At 36.1% G+C, this 15,154-nt stretch overlaps 1 protein-coding gene across 2 annotated transcripts in view; it reads left to right on the forward strand.

The window, feature by feature from the left end:
• The first annotated feature begins 3,388 nt into the window (after positions 1 to 3,388).
• The window catches only part of USP25 (ubiquitin specific peptidase 25), a 134,050-nt gene continuing 122,284 nt past the window's right edge, over positions 3,389 to 15,154 (forward strand). For both annotated transcript variants that reach the window (XM_045540473.1, XM_045540474.1), the window contains exon 1: positions 3,389 to 3,823. In XM_045540473.1, the coding sequence (XP_045396429.1) occupies positions 3,779 to 3,823 (45 nt within the window). In that variant the 5' untranslated portion in view covers positions 3,389 to 3,778. The remainder of the gene's footprint in view (positions 3,824 to 15,154) is intronic.

Below are 15,154 nucleotides of genomic sequence, written 5' to 3' on the forward strand. Positions count from 1 at the left end.
CAATACCAAAGAAGTGACACCTGGAGCCCCTAAAAGTGTGAGGCACTACTGATGGCTGGAGATATTAATACTAATAATGACATGGTTTGTCATGTAGAAAATATGGCTGGGTTGCCAGGACCACAAAGCTATCTACTTGGAATGAGATTTTAGAGTTACACATGCACTGCAAAAGCATAAAGAAACTTGTGTTTTCTTCTTGATAGCCACCCATTTAATTCAATAAGCAGTTTATTGTGCATGTATTAGGCAGACAGTGCTCTTACAGGTTATAATGTATGGTCCTACTGAATAGGACCATTGTGACATCGTAGCAACCTCCTTTTTGATTGATTGCTTATTGTTTCTTTATCGGTGGAAATACAGTTACCCCAGGATATTGTCTGGGTACAGTAGCTCACCCCTGTAATCCTAGCACTTGGGAGGATTGCTTGAAGGCCAGGAGTTCGAGACCAGCCTGAGCAAGAGTAAGACCTGCTCTTTACAAAAAATAGAAAAATTAGCCAGGCATGGTGGCCTGTGCCTGTAGTCCCAGCTACACAGGAGGGTGAGGCAGGAGAATAACTTGAATCCAGGAGTTTGAGGTTGCAGTGAACTATGATGACAACACTGCATTTTAGCCTGGGTGACAGAGTGAGACCCTTGTCTCAAAAAAAAAAAAAAAAAAAATTCCAGGATATCAATATACCTAAAGGAGAAAAATAACTCTGATCCTTATTGATGTAAATGTAAGCCTACTCTTTTCTCATGGAAATTGTTCAAATCTATACCACAAATTGAACATTTCTGTGTTATTAACATTTTACCAATGTGCTTTGGCAACATTGTAAAGTTTTGCTGTCCCAAAATAGATTTCCAAATCCTTTCTAAACTAAGAGAAATTAATAATCAAGATAGAGGAATATTTACTTCCTGGGTTCACACATACAAAACACAGTACTGAACATTGTTAGAAATATCACTTTAACCTGAAATAGAAAAATAGATTTCGGGTTTGTCTTAGTCTGTTTTGTGCTGCTATAACAGAATAACTGAGACTGGGTAATTTATAATGAACAGAAATTTATTGGCTCACAGTTCTGGAGCCTGGGAGGTTGATCAAGGGCAAACAAAGAGTAGAAAGGAGGCAGGGGAGGCAAAAGGGAGCCAAACTCATCATTTCATAAGGAACCTACTCTTAACGATAACTGTACTCTTGTGATATTAATAGCAGCATTAATTAATTCATGAGGGCAGAGCTCTCATAACCTACACCTCTCTTTAGGCCCCACCTCCGAACAATGTTGCATTGGGGATTAAGTTTCCATCACAGGCTTTTTGGAGGATACATTCTAACCATAGCAGAGTTAAAAACTAAATTTTTAATTTTATATGAAATTTATCACTTTACATTTTTACCCGAGTGTCAACAATACAGAAAAATGCAGCAGTTTAAAAATTATTAAATAATATACTGATGACTTACAGTTTGAACAAGCATGCATATTAAAGCCAACTCATAAACAGCAAAATTGACATAGGGTCAAATTTTCAAAATGAGTTAGGAAGTTCTGGCAATGGTTTTATGTGTCAATTTATCTCAATTTCTCAAATTTCCATTCTCTAATTATTCATTCCAATTGTAAGCTTTCTAAAAAGGAAAGTCTATAAGGCAACTTAAGATTTTCTTCTCAAGATTCTATAACAATTTAAAATATTTTTAAAAATGTCGAATAAGTAGGAAACAATCAAAAGTAAACTGGAAATGAATAATCCAAGTGGGCAAATATGCCTACCCTATAAAGAGCCTTATTTAATGATTATCTAGTAAGTACCTGTAATTTTTGTGGGTTTTTTTTTTTTTGTGCAACTAAAAAATTTAACTAAGAGGATTACCATATTGTCAAATTCTTGAAATTGAACTCTGGTATCTGGCAATATGTTTTTTTAACCAAATCTATAATATGGAGAAGCATGAATTTGGTCTATAAACAAGGAAAAGAAGAAACTTTGGTCTATAAATGAGGAAAATGGGCTCTAATATGCTTTCTCTGACAGGTCACATTCCTTGGGTATGTGTTCTCATAAAACAATTGATACATTAGATCAAAACTGTGACATTATTTCTAAAATAATCTTTGTTTCCAACCATTTCATGACTTTTCAAATTCTTCTAAAAAAGACGTAGGATATCAATTAAATTTGTAATTTGTCAAAATCAAATGGGCAAATAAATATGAAGGTTCAAGGAAAAGATCACAAAAGGTGGTAGAAGACTTCCGAGGTGCGGATCAAAGACGGCTGTAAAGTGTACAGAATTGTTACAAAACCTTAAGAGCTACTATGATCTATGATTATTAAATGAAACCAGATATTTCAATTATCATTTACCAGGCTTGCTTTCCTTGTCATCAGATTAAAAATTATACCCAGATTTGCGTGGTTATTGTATTTGTGACAATATGCACTGATAATTCCTTCTCTCATACCTATGCACCTTCAGCTCCGTCCCCACCTCCGTGGAGCTTTTGCATGTCGGTATTGCTTGTTCCATGTTAGGTTTTCCTTATAATTCCATATATAGTCAAGTATTCCATACATGGAATAGTTAATTGTTTAATTTGGCAACTGGGATATTAGAATTATATATCATCTAAGCAGTGATATTTTTGTAATGTTTGTTGTATAGACTCTATTTCATTTATATTAAATCTTCGGAAAATAAACTTTATTTCTCTAGAGCCTAGCAGTGACTGGCACACATTCGAATGAATAAAGTAGATGCAAAGATGTCAATGTTCATTTATGTAATGATTAGTTAAGGAGAAAAGTAAGATCCCAGAATAAGGACTTCTGATAGCCTTTTGCTTATTGGACTTTTCCCTGTGGGCAAGTTTATCGCTTGTGAAATTCCTAGAAAGGCAAGGAGAGGAACGAGTGACATAGAAACGACAGGGAGTTCAGGACCCTGCGTAGTTTTTGGACGTTACAGGCAGGTTGGGAAATGTTTGTTTTGGAGGCTTTGGGCAAGACGGCGATCGGACACATCCTGGTCGCAGGGTGGGGCACTGCCCTCCGGCCTCTGCTCGGAGCTTTGCAGAGTCTAGCGCGGACGTCGGTGCAACCTGCCGCAGGGGCGGCTCCCGGGCCCGGCCCGCGGGCTCGCCCTCACCCCACGGGGGAGCGCCTGGCCCGCGCCGGGCGGGCGGGGCGGCCCCGGGGGCGGGGCTTGCTCGGGGGCGGGGCTACGCGCCGGCCCCGCCCCGCCCCACCGCCCCGCGGGTCACAATGTAGGGTTAGGGCGGCAGGAGGGCGGGGCTCTGCGGGGGAGGAGCCGCCGGGTGGGGGCGGTGACGGCTGTTGGGGGCGGGGAGGGGAGGTGGAGTCGGGGAGGGAGGAGGACAGCGCCATTCCGGCCGGCCGCTCCCTCGTCCCCTCTCTCCCTTCCCCGCAGTGGCCCGCGAGCCGCCAGGGAAAGAGCGCGCGAACGCGTGACGCTGCCCGACTCACTCGCGCCCTCCCCCGCCCCGGCGTCCGCCGCCCGCTCATGGCCCGGGCCGCCGCGGACAAGCCTCTCTGAGGCCGGCCGCGAGGAAAGGTGCGGCCGCCGTGGCCCTCGCAGCCCGCGCCTCGCCGTCTGCCCACGGTGCCCGCGCGCGCCGGCCGCCATCGCCTTCGCGCCTGGCTGGCGGAGGCGCTGTCCTCCCCGGCCGTCCGTGCCGCTCCCTGGCGCTCGGCGGAGCGCGGCGGCCAGTACCGGCCGAGGCGCGAGGAGCCGGACGCCGCCGCCGCGGGGGCCATGACCGTGGAGCAGAATGTGCTGCAGCAGAGCGCGGCGCAGAAGGTGAGGCGAGCCGCGAGCCGTCCCGGCCCCGCTCCTGCCGACGTGCCGTCCCCTCCCGCCGCCGCTCGGGCCTCGCCTGCCCCGGGCTTCCCCCTCCGCCACCCCTCGTTCCCGCTGCTCGCTGTGGGGGCGTCGCCCAGGGCCAGGCTGTGTGTGGGGAGCGGGGTGTAGTTGGAGGGTTTGAGTCCACTTCTTTCTGCCGATTGTTTTCTGGTAGCAGGCGGTGCCAGGTATTGAGAGCGACCCTCACATTCCTCCAGTGCTTCTTAATTAAACTTTATTCTCCTTCCTTTAAAAAAAAAAAAGGAAAGAGCTAGTTGTCATCCCTCGTAAACACAGTTTGTGTGTGGAAGGTAGTATTCCAGGCCTGCTATTTTGCAAAAAAAAAAGGTTTCCACCAAAATTGAATTATCTGCCTTGCGGGGTTTGTACACTGGCCAGGTGGACTCTATTTAGAAGTAGACGGTTTGGTTGGTTTCTTTTCCTTTTTCGGTTTCTTTCTTTTTCTATGAATATAGAAACCGTTCTTAAGACAGGAAACCTTTCTGGCCATGTTATTCCAGGAATCTTTTGTCCCCTAAGTTTGACCTTGTTGCATCGTTCACCCTTTACACTTGGGTCAGTCATACATTCAAATGGTCACTCACTAAAGCAAAAAAAGAAGTGTTTTAAAATGAATAGTAAGAGATTATCCTGCTCGTACAGATTTTGCTGTCAGAATCTTATGTGCACTATCATGGCTTTCACTGTAGCCTAAAGAGTAGTTGGGCATGACTTAATTTTTTTTTTTTTTCATTTGAGTGAGAAGCATTTTGGGCAAGAGGGAAAAACATTGCCTTAGTTGTGTTATAATTAGAGGGTAATTAGGGTTTACTGTGATCAAACCACCAAAGCAGTGTTTGGTTTATTTGGGTGAGTAATGAATGCCCCACCCTGTTGTAGTTTTACCGTAGTAATATCCTACCTGTGCTTGACTTTGGATGTAGGGCCAACTGTCCTAAAATGGACTATCTGTATACTTATAGCCTGCTACATTTTTGCTTTGAGATTATTTTTAGAATTTTATGATACTACTTTGAAGTAATTGAAGATGCTCAAGGAGTTTGGAAAGCAAGGATAGTGCATTGTTATTTTAGTCAGCTTGAGAAAGTTGTTTTTGAAACTCTCGTATGTTGATGTTACTAGTAAATTTAGAAAATTGTTACAGACTGCAACTTATTTACAGTGAAATAATTCAAAACTTAATGGGAGTTTAAAACAGTTTACCTCCTAATGTTCTCTATTCTATTTTGCATACCTTAAAATTTAGTTCTTGATGTTGAGTATGTGGTAGAGTTAAAGTTTAGGAAGGATCCCATGGTCATGAATACTAAGCAATATTTAAGATGTTTGGTATCATTTGTTTATAATTGTTTGCAGTGTTGAATATTAAAATCTGTTTCAAATCTAGCTCATATTTTTCACATCTCAAGTTTGAACAATATTAAGAACTTTGTAAGTTTGTGAGTTTTTTTTTTAAGTTGATTTTGACTAACCTGCTTTTTTAGCATAGAATCATTTAATGCAGGCTCTATTGTGTGAGTCAGAGGTTGTACGTAAAATTGTAGAATCAAGAATCAAGTTACTGAAAGTGATCTTGGCTGTCAAGTCCAATTTCCTAGTTTAACAAAGGGTGTAGTTAATTCAAAATATTACCATCATGGTGCTGTTTGTAGGGTGTGTGTGTGTGTTTTAGATCATTTAGTTGATATTGGGGAAACTTTTTAGAGCAGCATAGTGTATTTTTATACTTCCATCATGATATTTAGGTTTTTTTTTAAAGGAACACCTAAATGTGTGTTTGCTTTCTATATTAATACACTATTACTTTGTTACTTATCTTAGAACTATTTTAAAAATATTTATATGTACATAAATACATTAAGCCGTCTACCTCAAATAAATTGACAGATTTACACATCCATCAAGCTAGTTACCAGGAAGTGGACTTCAAGCTAGTAACTGGGAAGTGAACTTCATACTTAGAAGAAACAAAAGTGAAACTGTTTTCACTTAGAAATTTAATGGATTATCAGTAAAAGGAGAGGTGTCTAGGGCATATTGCACAGCCAGAATTTTAGCCGGTTTTCTGCTCTCTTTAAAAAAATTGTGTGTGTGTGTACCTGTGCTTGTAAGTTTTAGGTAAATAGCTATATTATGGTGTTTGGAATGGTTTCCCAGATTTTCAAGATTTTTTTTTTTTTTTTGCAGAATGATGTAAGATTAATAATCTTTTAAAAAAGTGGCACTATGCAAAACTTTCATTAGTTTTTCGTTAAACTACAAAGTTTATCAGTCTTTGTCACAGTGTAGTATGATGAAGCAAGGTGCTGCCTTTCTCTTTGATGTGTTCTTTGGTTGATTGCTGGAGTTTGGCCAAGCTGAGAGTTATGAGATATAGTAAAACTGCAGAGAGCTGCTTTTCTGAGGTTTAGATGTTACAGGTGAGGTGGAGTTGGCAGCAGATTAACTACAGTTAAATCCTGTGGTAATTTTTGTCTTAGATGTGTATCTTTGGCGTTTGTGCTTGATATTTACCTAAGTGTAGGAGCCTTAGATCTCAGAAATTTGATACATAGATTCAAGTTCCAAATGAGGATTCTATAGGGTAGCATTAGGAGGTGTCCTCCCAGAGACCAAACTAATTTTAGAGCAAAATGAACAGGGTACTATTTACATTAAATCCATCCTTCTGATTTGAATAAATATTAGTTTCCTAAGGGTAGGTACTTTGCCTGTATCGTTTCACTCTAGTGTTTAGAATAGTGCTTTGCACTTAGTAGGACTCAGCAAATATTCAATGAATGGAATAATGAGTGAATGGATTTCAGAAGGAATGCAAGTACAGTACTTATTTTAGTTCCTTAACTGAATCTCAAGATTTAAAAATTATTGAGAAACAACAAAGGCTTGAAACTGTGCTCATGCTAGGAAAATAGGCAATGGTAGTGAAGAGAGGATGTGGCTTAGATCTAAATCAACTTACTGTGACCTTTGGCAAGTCATTAAATGGTTCTGAATCTTCTAAAGCCTTAAAGTTGGTATGATTAGACTTGAGCAACTTCTTTAGATCAGAGTATTTCATGGAGCTAAGTAAGCATTTATTTTGTATAGGGAGGATGAAAAAAAGAAATAGTAGAGGATGGAGGCAGAGTAATCTTCTGGGTCTGCAGTCAACTTTCATTTAATTACATAAATGGTGGTGGGTAGGTGGAAAGGATGTCCCAGATTAACCAAGTTCAGAGTTAAAACTTGAAAAACCATACAAACTGGATTCAGGGTAAATTTCTTAGTTAAAATGACATGTAGTATTTTCCAATTTAGATATCATCTCAGGTTATAAAAATATACAAGACAGCATTTGACAGTTAACATTATTAAATCACTTTAAATGTTACATAAAAGGGATATTCTTTACCAGGAATCAGTTGGTTATCTTGTTATTAGCATAAGGTTTGATTTGGGCAGAGAGGGTTCCAGCTGCTTATTCCTTTCTCACCTAATTTTGATTTGTATATTAGCATTGTATCCAGCCTTCTTAATGAATTCTCATCAATTCTTGTCATTATTTATACTACTTTTTTCATTTTCTTATTTTACTGCTGTAGCTAAGATTATTAGGATTAATGTTTCTGTTATGTATTATTTCCTCATGATATGGAAATTTCCTTATATTCCTAAGTTTTATAAATGTTTTAAAAACATTTAGATATTGACTTTTAATCAAATGTCTCTTTTCAATGAATGATATGATATTTTGTCAATAAAATAAGAATTGTAGACAACATACATGCTTATTTACTATGTAACATGTGTATAGCACTATGTAAGAGTCTTATGAATTTTTTTTATTTAATCTTCCCAACCACTTTGTGAAGTGAGCACTATTTTTGCCCTTTCTTGTAGCTGAGTAAATAGTGTTAGAAAACCCATCCCTAGTATGTGTTGGAGGTAGGATTTAAACTCAGGGTTATGAGACTCATAAATCCCTGCTCTTAACCATAAAACTCTATTGTTTGGACTATCCTTGAATTTCTGGTAAAACTCTAATTGGTCATGATGCTTTTTTAAGAAATGTATTCCCAAATTTAATATACTAAATTTTAACTTAGGATTTAGTATACAATTGGCCTTCTGTATCCACGATTCAACCAACTGTAGATCGAAAATATTCTCAAAAAAAAAAAAAAAGAATGGTTGTGTCTGTATTAAACATGTACAGAGTTTTTTTTCTTGTCATTATTCCCTAAACAGTACAACTATTTACGTGGCATTTACATTATATTAAGCATTATAAGTAATCTAGAGATGATTTAATGTATACTGGAGGATGTGTGTAGGTTATATGTTGCAAATACTGTATCATTTTATGTAAGGGACTTGAGGATTCACAGATTTTGGTATCCTTGAGGGTTCTGGAACCAGTCCCCTTAGGATTTTTTGATTAGATTGGTTACAAGTTTGCTTGTGTACATATAGGCTACTAATATAAGGTTAACTCATAAAGTAATTAGAAAGCTTTTTGTTTTCCTGTGCTTTTGGAATTGTTTAGTGTAGGATTAGGTTGAGCCATTCAAAATTGGTGGCATATGATCATTTTTGATTTAAAAAATTAGATGTGGTTCAACTGAAGTACATTTTACTTTGAAGATTGGTGATTATGACTGTATCAAGCCTGAGCTCTTATTTAGAGCATATTTTAGATAAACTTTCTCAATTTTATTTATTGTCTTTTAGATTTTTTGCTTTTTCTGGAGTGAAATTTTAAAAATGTTCTATAGTTCTAGAAAGTCTAGCCAGACAGTTTTTCATTTCATTTAGGTTTCTGTCTTTGTTGGTCTAAAGTTTTTCTTAAATCGTGTATATATAGATACATCCGCCTTATTCCTGTTTGTGCTTAGTAATGTTTGCCAGGTGCTGATTCATTTTATTGGTCTTTCCAAAATCCAGCTTTGTTTGTTTTATTAGTTCTGTTTTGTTTTCTAATTTATTTATTTTTACTTTTGTCTTTAATAATTTCATCTTTCTACCTTCTTTGGTGTTTATTATTCTTTTTATAACCTGAACACAACATATAGTGAATTTCCTATTATATTTACTAATGGAAAGCATTTTGGGCTTTGAATTTTCGTCTGGTTTTTGTTTTGGATTTGATTTTCTTAAATAAAAGTTTTTTGTTTACTTTCCAAGATGGCATTTTTGAAGTATTGTTGATTTTTAGTTTCATTGGACTATGTTTAGAGAATATGATTTTTATTAGCTTTAGAAATTTAACATTTCTGTGACCAAATACATGAGATTTTTGATGAGTATATGAAAAGTATGTATATTTTCTGAAAGTTACAGAGTTTTATATTTATATATGAAATGAACAAATAGTGTTATTTAAATATTTCATATTTTTTTCTTGATCTTTTAAATTCTGAGATATGTTCTATTTGTATTTCTAATGGATCTAATCCAAACTTGTGTTGTTGTTTGTCTTTTACAATTTAACCATTCACATATGGTGATAACTGATAAATTTAATCTTTTATTGTCACTGATTTTCCATTTATTTTGTTTTCTCCATTCAGTTTTGATGGATCAAGTTTTCATTGTATCACCACTCCTACCTACCGTTGCCTTTAACATTCTTTTTTATTTCTATTCTTTTATTTTTAAACAAGTGTATTTCAACATATTTTTCTGACATATATAAAAAAATTAATAATTGTTTTTCTTCCTCCACTAGTCCCCATTTAGATAAGACATTTTAGTATGTTTTTTCTTAGAGTATTCTTGGCTTTGTTGAGATAACATGGAATTGTAATTCTAAGTGAGAAATTTTCTTAATTGTATTATGAGCAGATTATTAGTAGCTAATTAATTTTTAACACTTGACTGATGTTAACTTTTTTTGTATTGTATAATGCTTTTTGATGGTTTGAGGCAACTCTGCTTTTTTGTTCTGTTTTTTTGTAGATAAGTTGTTAACTCTCTGCAAGCTTGTAAGATTTTCACTTTGGTTTTAAGAGGTCAGAAATTTCACTAGCATATGTTTAAGTATGCACCTTTTTAACAGTCCTGCCTAAGATTTTTGATCTGAAAACTTCATGTTCTCAGGACAAAGATATATATTTTAAAATTATTGCTTCTATTCTATTTTTTTTTTCTTTTAGAACTACATTATCTAAATTATAGATGCCACCCATCTTTCTTCGTTACCTTAAAATTTTTTTTCCTCTCCCTATATAATCTGTGTGCTAGGGTAATTTCTTAGTTTGACCATTTAGATTATTATTTTTGTAATGCCCGTTCTATATTTTCCACCTCTATAGGTGGTCAGATACTGTTTTGGGGGTTTGTTTTCAATAATATACATTTTTAGTTGGTTCTGAAGTACATAGAATTGAATTAATTATAACAGTTGTCTCATGATCAACTGCTCATGAAGATGTTTTTCATTTATTAAATTTCTTATTAAATAATAAGCACACATGAACCTCCTGCTGAAAACAAAAGCTAGAACTTTGGTAATGACCTATATCTAACCATATTGTCCCCTCATTCCATCCCTCTTATTTAAGATTGTCGTCATCATGAGTCCTATGTTCATCCTTCCTTGATTTCTTATTTATTGCATCTATGTGAATTTCTGAAGGTACGTATTTTTTATTTTAGTTGTTTTAACTTAAAAATTTAAGAAGTTTTTTCCACTATAAAATCTAAAAGCTGTATTCATCTCTATTTTCTACTATGAGTTTTAATAGTTAGATTTGCAACATTTTAGACCTTATTTCATCTGCACTTGAGTTTTATACGTGGTATAAAGTAGGAATACAATTTAATTTTTACTGTATGCAGGTTGAGTATACCTTACTGAGATGCTTGGATCAGAAGTGTTTTGGATTTCGGTATTTTTCAGATTTTGGAATATTTGCATTATACTTACCTGGTTGATCATCCCAAATCCAAAATTTAAAATGTTCCAATGAGCATTTCCTCTGAGTGTCATGTTGATGCTCAAAAAATTTTGAATTTTGGAGCATTTTAGGTTTTTAGATTTGGGATGCTCAATTACATGTGACCTAAAAAATTTATTTTTGTTAACCTTCCTTTATTGAAGAGTTAATTCTCTTGCTCACTGAATTGATAGCCATTTATATGAAATTTTTATGTAAAATATTTGTTTTTTTTCCTGGGCTCTGTTCTGTTTCATCATTCATTTTGTGAATACCATCCTGTTTTCATTGTTGTTGCTTCATAATAATATCTGCTACCAGAAAAATAAGTTCCTTGTCTTTGTTCCTTTTTTTTCAGAGGTATCATGGCACTTTTCCTTAGAAATTTTAGAATACTTGTACCAAGTTCTCTGGAAAATCCTGTTTGGTTTTTTGATTAATTTCATTAAATCTGTGGATCAATTTGGGATCATTAACATCTTTATGATACTGAGTCTTTCTATCCATGAACAGGGTATATTTGTACTTTTATTTAGGTCATCTTTAATATATCTTATAGTTTATAATTTTGCTTATAAAATTCTTACACATCTTTTGTCCTACATAGTTGGTAATTTCTGATAACTATTATATAGTGATGCTTTTAAAGATTTTTTTTTTATTGATTTGTACAAATGCAACCTGTTTTTGTATATTAATCTTATATCTAGCTACCTTGCTAAATTTTTCTAATACTTTTTCCAGAGATAATTTTGGATTTTCTATATAAAAGATACCATAAATAAATAATGAGTTTTACTTACATATTTTCAATTTTTACGCCTGTAATTTCATTTTGTATTAGCTAATACCAGTAATAATGCTTAGATGTGATGATAATGAATATTATTGTCTTAGTGCTTATATTAAAAGGCAGTTCCCTACTTTTGTACCTTATGTACTACTAAAATATTTACATGTGTAAGCTGTACAAACTTATAAAGTGGATTCTGTTTAACTAAAACATATTGTAGTACTTTTAATTTTGATGCCTGCAGGTACTTTTCCTTTGGGTCCTGGTGACCCTTGTGAAAGCTTTCACTCCAGGCATCCTGGGGGTGGATGGGGAGCTGGTTTGTCAGCTACTTCTTTGTCATCCTAGGTACTGTAAAGTCAGGCAAAGCACTTGGATTTTTATGATTGGCCCTCACTCATTTCCTTCTCCAGGGGCCGCTCCATAATCATTGATTTTTGCCCTGATGTGCTTAGAGTATGAGTGGTTACAGAGTCCTTCTTCCCATGACAGTACAGCACAATTTTACTCTCTAATGTCATAGAATTGCCATCGCACTGACCTGAAGCAGTTGTCTGCTTTTTTTCTGCAAATATAATATATAATTATTGATTTATGTTGTGTATGGAGGACCAAATTTGGCTTGTGAAAGCCAGTTTAGGAATGTCACTATGTAAAGTGGACAAGTAGATCATGTGAAAGTTGAATTTATAAAAGGATGATCCCTTGCATTTATTTTGGCAGACCTGTGTTAATTTGTAAGAATGTTTTCCTTGTCATTACATCTTGTTTTATGTATGTGATAAGTACTTTTTCTAAGTTTTCTCTTTTTTCCTCCTCTTGATTAATTCTGCTTTATTTTCTGTGTTTGGTTCTCTGAGTTGCTAGATATTTGAAGTGTCCAGCAATGTTTTCCTTGTATTTTTAGTCTTGTTATTGTAGGTTTAGATGAGAGTTTCTTACAGTGTGGTTGTGTGTTTTTTTTAACTATCTTCATTACCTTCAGTGCTTGCTAAAGTGCAGATTTCTGTGCCTTACCTCATACCTGTTGTTTCAAGACTGGGGATTCGGGCTGTAGCATTCTTAATAAGAATCTCAGATGATTCCTCTGCACTTAAAGTTTGAGGACCACTGGTTGAAGTTAATTAGTATTCTTAAAGGTGAGAGTGCCCTTAGCATTTGTGTAAATTGACTGAGGGGGTCCTTTAGGGATTGAATTATCATAGTACACTCAGTTTAATATGGGAGCATAGTTTTTGAACACTGGGTTTCTTATGTTTCAGGTGTTTCTCTCCATCATTGCATTGACATGTTTTCCTTGTAGAGGAGCTGTCTCCTCCTTCAGGCTTTCTCAGCCAGCATTTATATGGAAACCCCAAGTTTCAGGTACATAGGTGGGATATTTGTTCCTCTTACTCCTGTGGGGCAAATTTAGTCATCTTTATATTTGTTGAATCAATGCATTAAGGAGTCGGGAAATGATTGCATGAGCTACAGTTGCAATCTTCCTATTTCTTTTTTTTTCTTTCTTTCTTTTTTTTTTTTTTTTGGTTTGTATATTTGTGTATGAATGACTTCTGAAAGAATTTTTCTTGGACTAAACATATCATATGAAAACTTATGTATAACTTAAAGAAGTATAATAAGATGACTATCCTTTGTACCACTCTAGACATGAAACAGAATATCTTATTGTCCTGGAAGTTTCCTTTTTCCCTCACCCAGGCAGCCCCTTTCACACCCCACCAGCTGCTATCTTGACTTTTTTTTAAGTTAATGTAACTGTGGTATAATTTACATTTGTAGTGTACAATTAGATAAATTTGGACGTATAGAATATTTCTGTCACTCTCCAAAATTTTCTTGTGTCATCTTTCTCATTCACTATCACCCTCCTAATTCCAGGCAAGCATTGATCTATTGATTTTATTTTATTACTATAGATCAGTTTTGGCTGTTCTGGGTCTTCACAAAAATGGATTTATGCAAAATTTCTTTTTTTTTTGCATCTGGCTTCTTTTGCTCAGCAAAATGTTTTTGATATTCAGCCATGTTTTCTTACATGTATCAGTAGTTTCTTTTTATTGCTAATATTTTATTATAAGAATATTCCTATATCTGTGTAAACATGTACTGTTGATGGACTTTTGGGTTGTTCCCAGTTTTTGACTCTTATGTATAATATTGTTTTGGGTACATTTGTAAGCAGATCTTTGAGTAAACATTTGCATTTTTCTTGGGCAAATACATAGAATTGTTATATTACTAAATTTTTATTCAAAATGATTGTATCAGTGTACATTCCCATTAGCAGTATATGAGAATTCCAGTTCTACATTTTTATCAACACTTGTCATTGTTAATCTTTTATGTGTTAGCCATTTAGTTAATATATAGTATTACCTCATTGTGGTATTCTAGTTCCCTAATGACTGATGGTTTTGGACTTTTTCATGTGCTTATTGGCCAGTTTTTGAATTATCCAGTTTTACACTCTTATGGATCAGCAATAACGGTTGCTGCCTATTCTTCCAAGCCTGGAAATGACAAAAATCTTAAAGATAATGCTAAAGGGAAACACTTCAGTTCGAAGTGCAGGTATTTTATAAACCAAAATGAAATTGCACATTTTTTCTTCACTTTTTAAAAACTAACACCTGACAAAAAGACTTTGCTGAAGAATGGGAACCCATTTCTTCATCATGCCCGAAACTAAACATTAAATTTACCTTTTCAATAATTAGTTGCACACACAGGAGAGATATATTTGATGCTTATTTCATTACACAGTGTACAAAAATTCTTTCACATTTTAGTTGGCTTAGAAGTTTGAAAATAACTTGGAGGACCAGTGGCAGGGGTGGGTTGAGTTGTGGAGAGGTAAGTAAATTGGGCAGGGAAAGATTTTTTTTTTTTTTTTTTTTAACAGTTTTTGGTCCCTGCAAAGACAAGCAAGAAGAGGACTCTGATTTGAACTGAAAAAACCCCGCTATATATGTTGGGTTTTTGTTGTGGCTGTTCATCCTGGAAGTGGGTGGGGTGTGGTGAGGGGCACTGGGCCACTGGGTCAGAATTGGCTGCAGAGCTGACAGCTAGGTCCTGACCAAAGCAGGATGGATGTGTGGGGGACGGGTGTGGAGAGACAGACCAGGAATGATGCACCGTTAGTGGCCAGGACCTGTTGCTATGAAAACACCAACATGAGAACCACACTCGCATATACAGAAGCTTATGTGTCTTATTTCATGTCAGAATATACGCAAAATCAAATGTCTCTGTTCCTGGAGGTGGAGCTATGAAGACACTGGGCTGGTGGTCTGGTGTTTTCTGTGTTTTCCTGTGAGGCTTCTGAGCTGGGTCTGGGTATCTTAGTAATTGTAAGTTCTTCATCTTTGTTCTTGTTTAAAAAATTGCTTTGGCTATTCTAGGTCTTTTTGCCTTCCCAAATAATATTCCAAAGCACTTTAGACAGTTGGACAAAGAGCCTGCTGGGATTTTTGAATAGAATTTCGTTGAATTTGTGGATCAGTTCTGACTGGATGGACATCTTAACAATATTTTAGTCTTTCAATCCAA

Source organism: Lemur catta, chromosome 1, assembly GCF_020740605.2.
Source record: "Lemur catta isolate mLemCat1 chromosome 1, mLemCat1.pri, whole genome shotgun sequence".
NCBI classification, from domain to species: Eukaryota; Metazoa; Chordata; class Mammalia; order Primates; family Lemuridae; genus Lemur; species Lemur catta.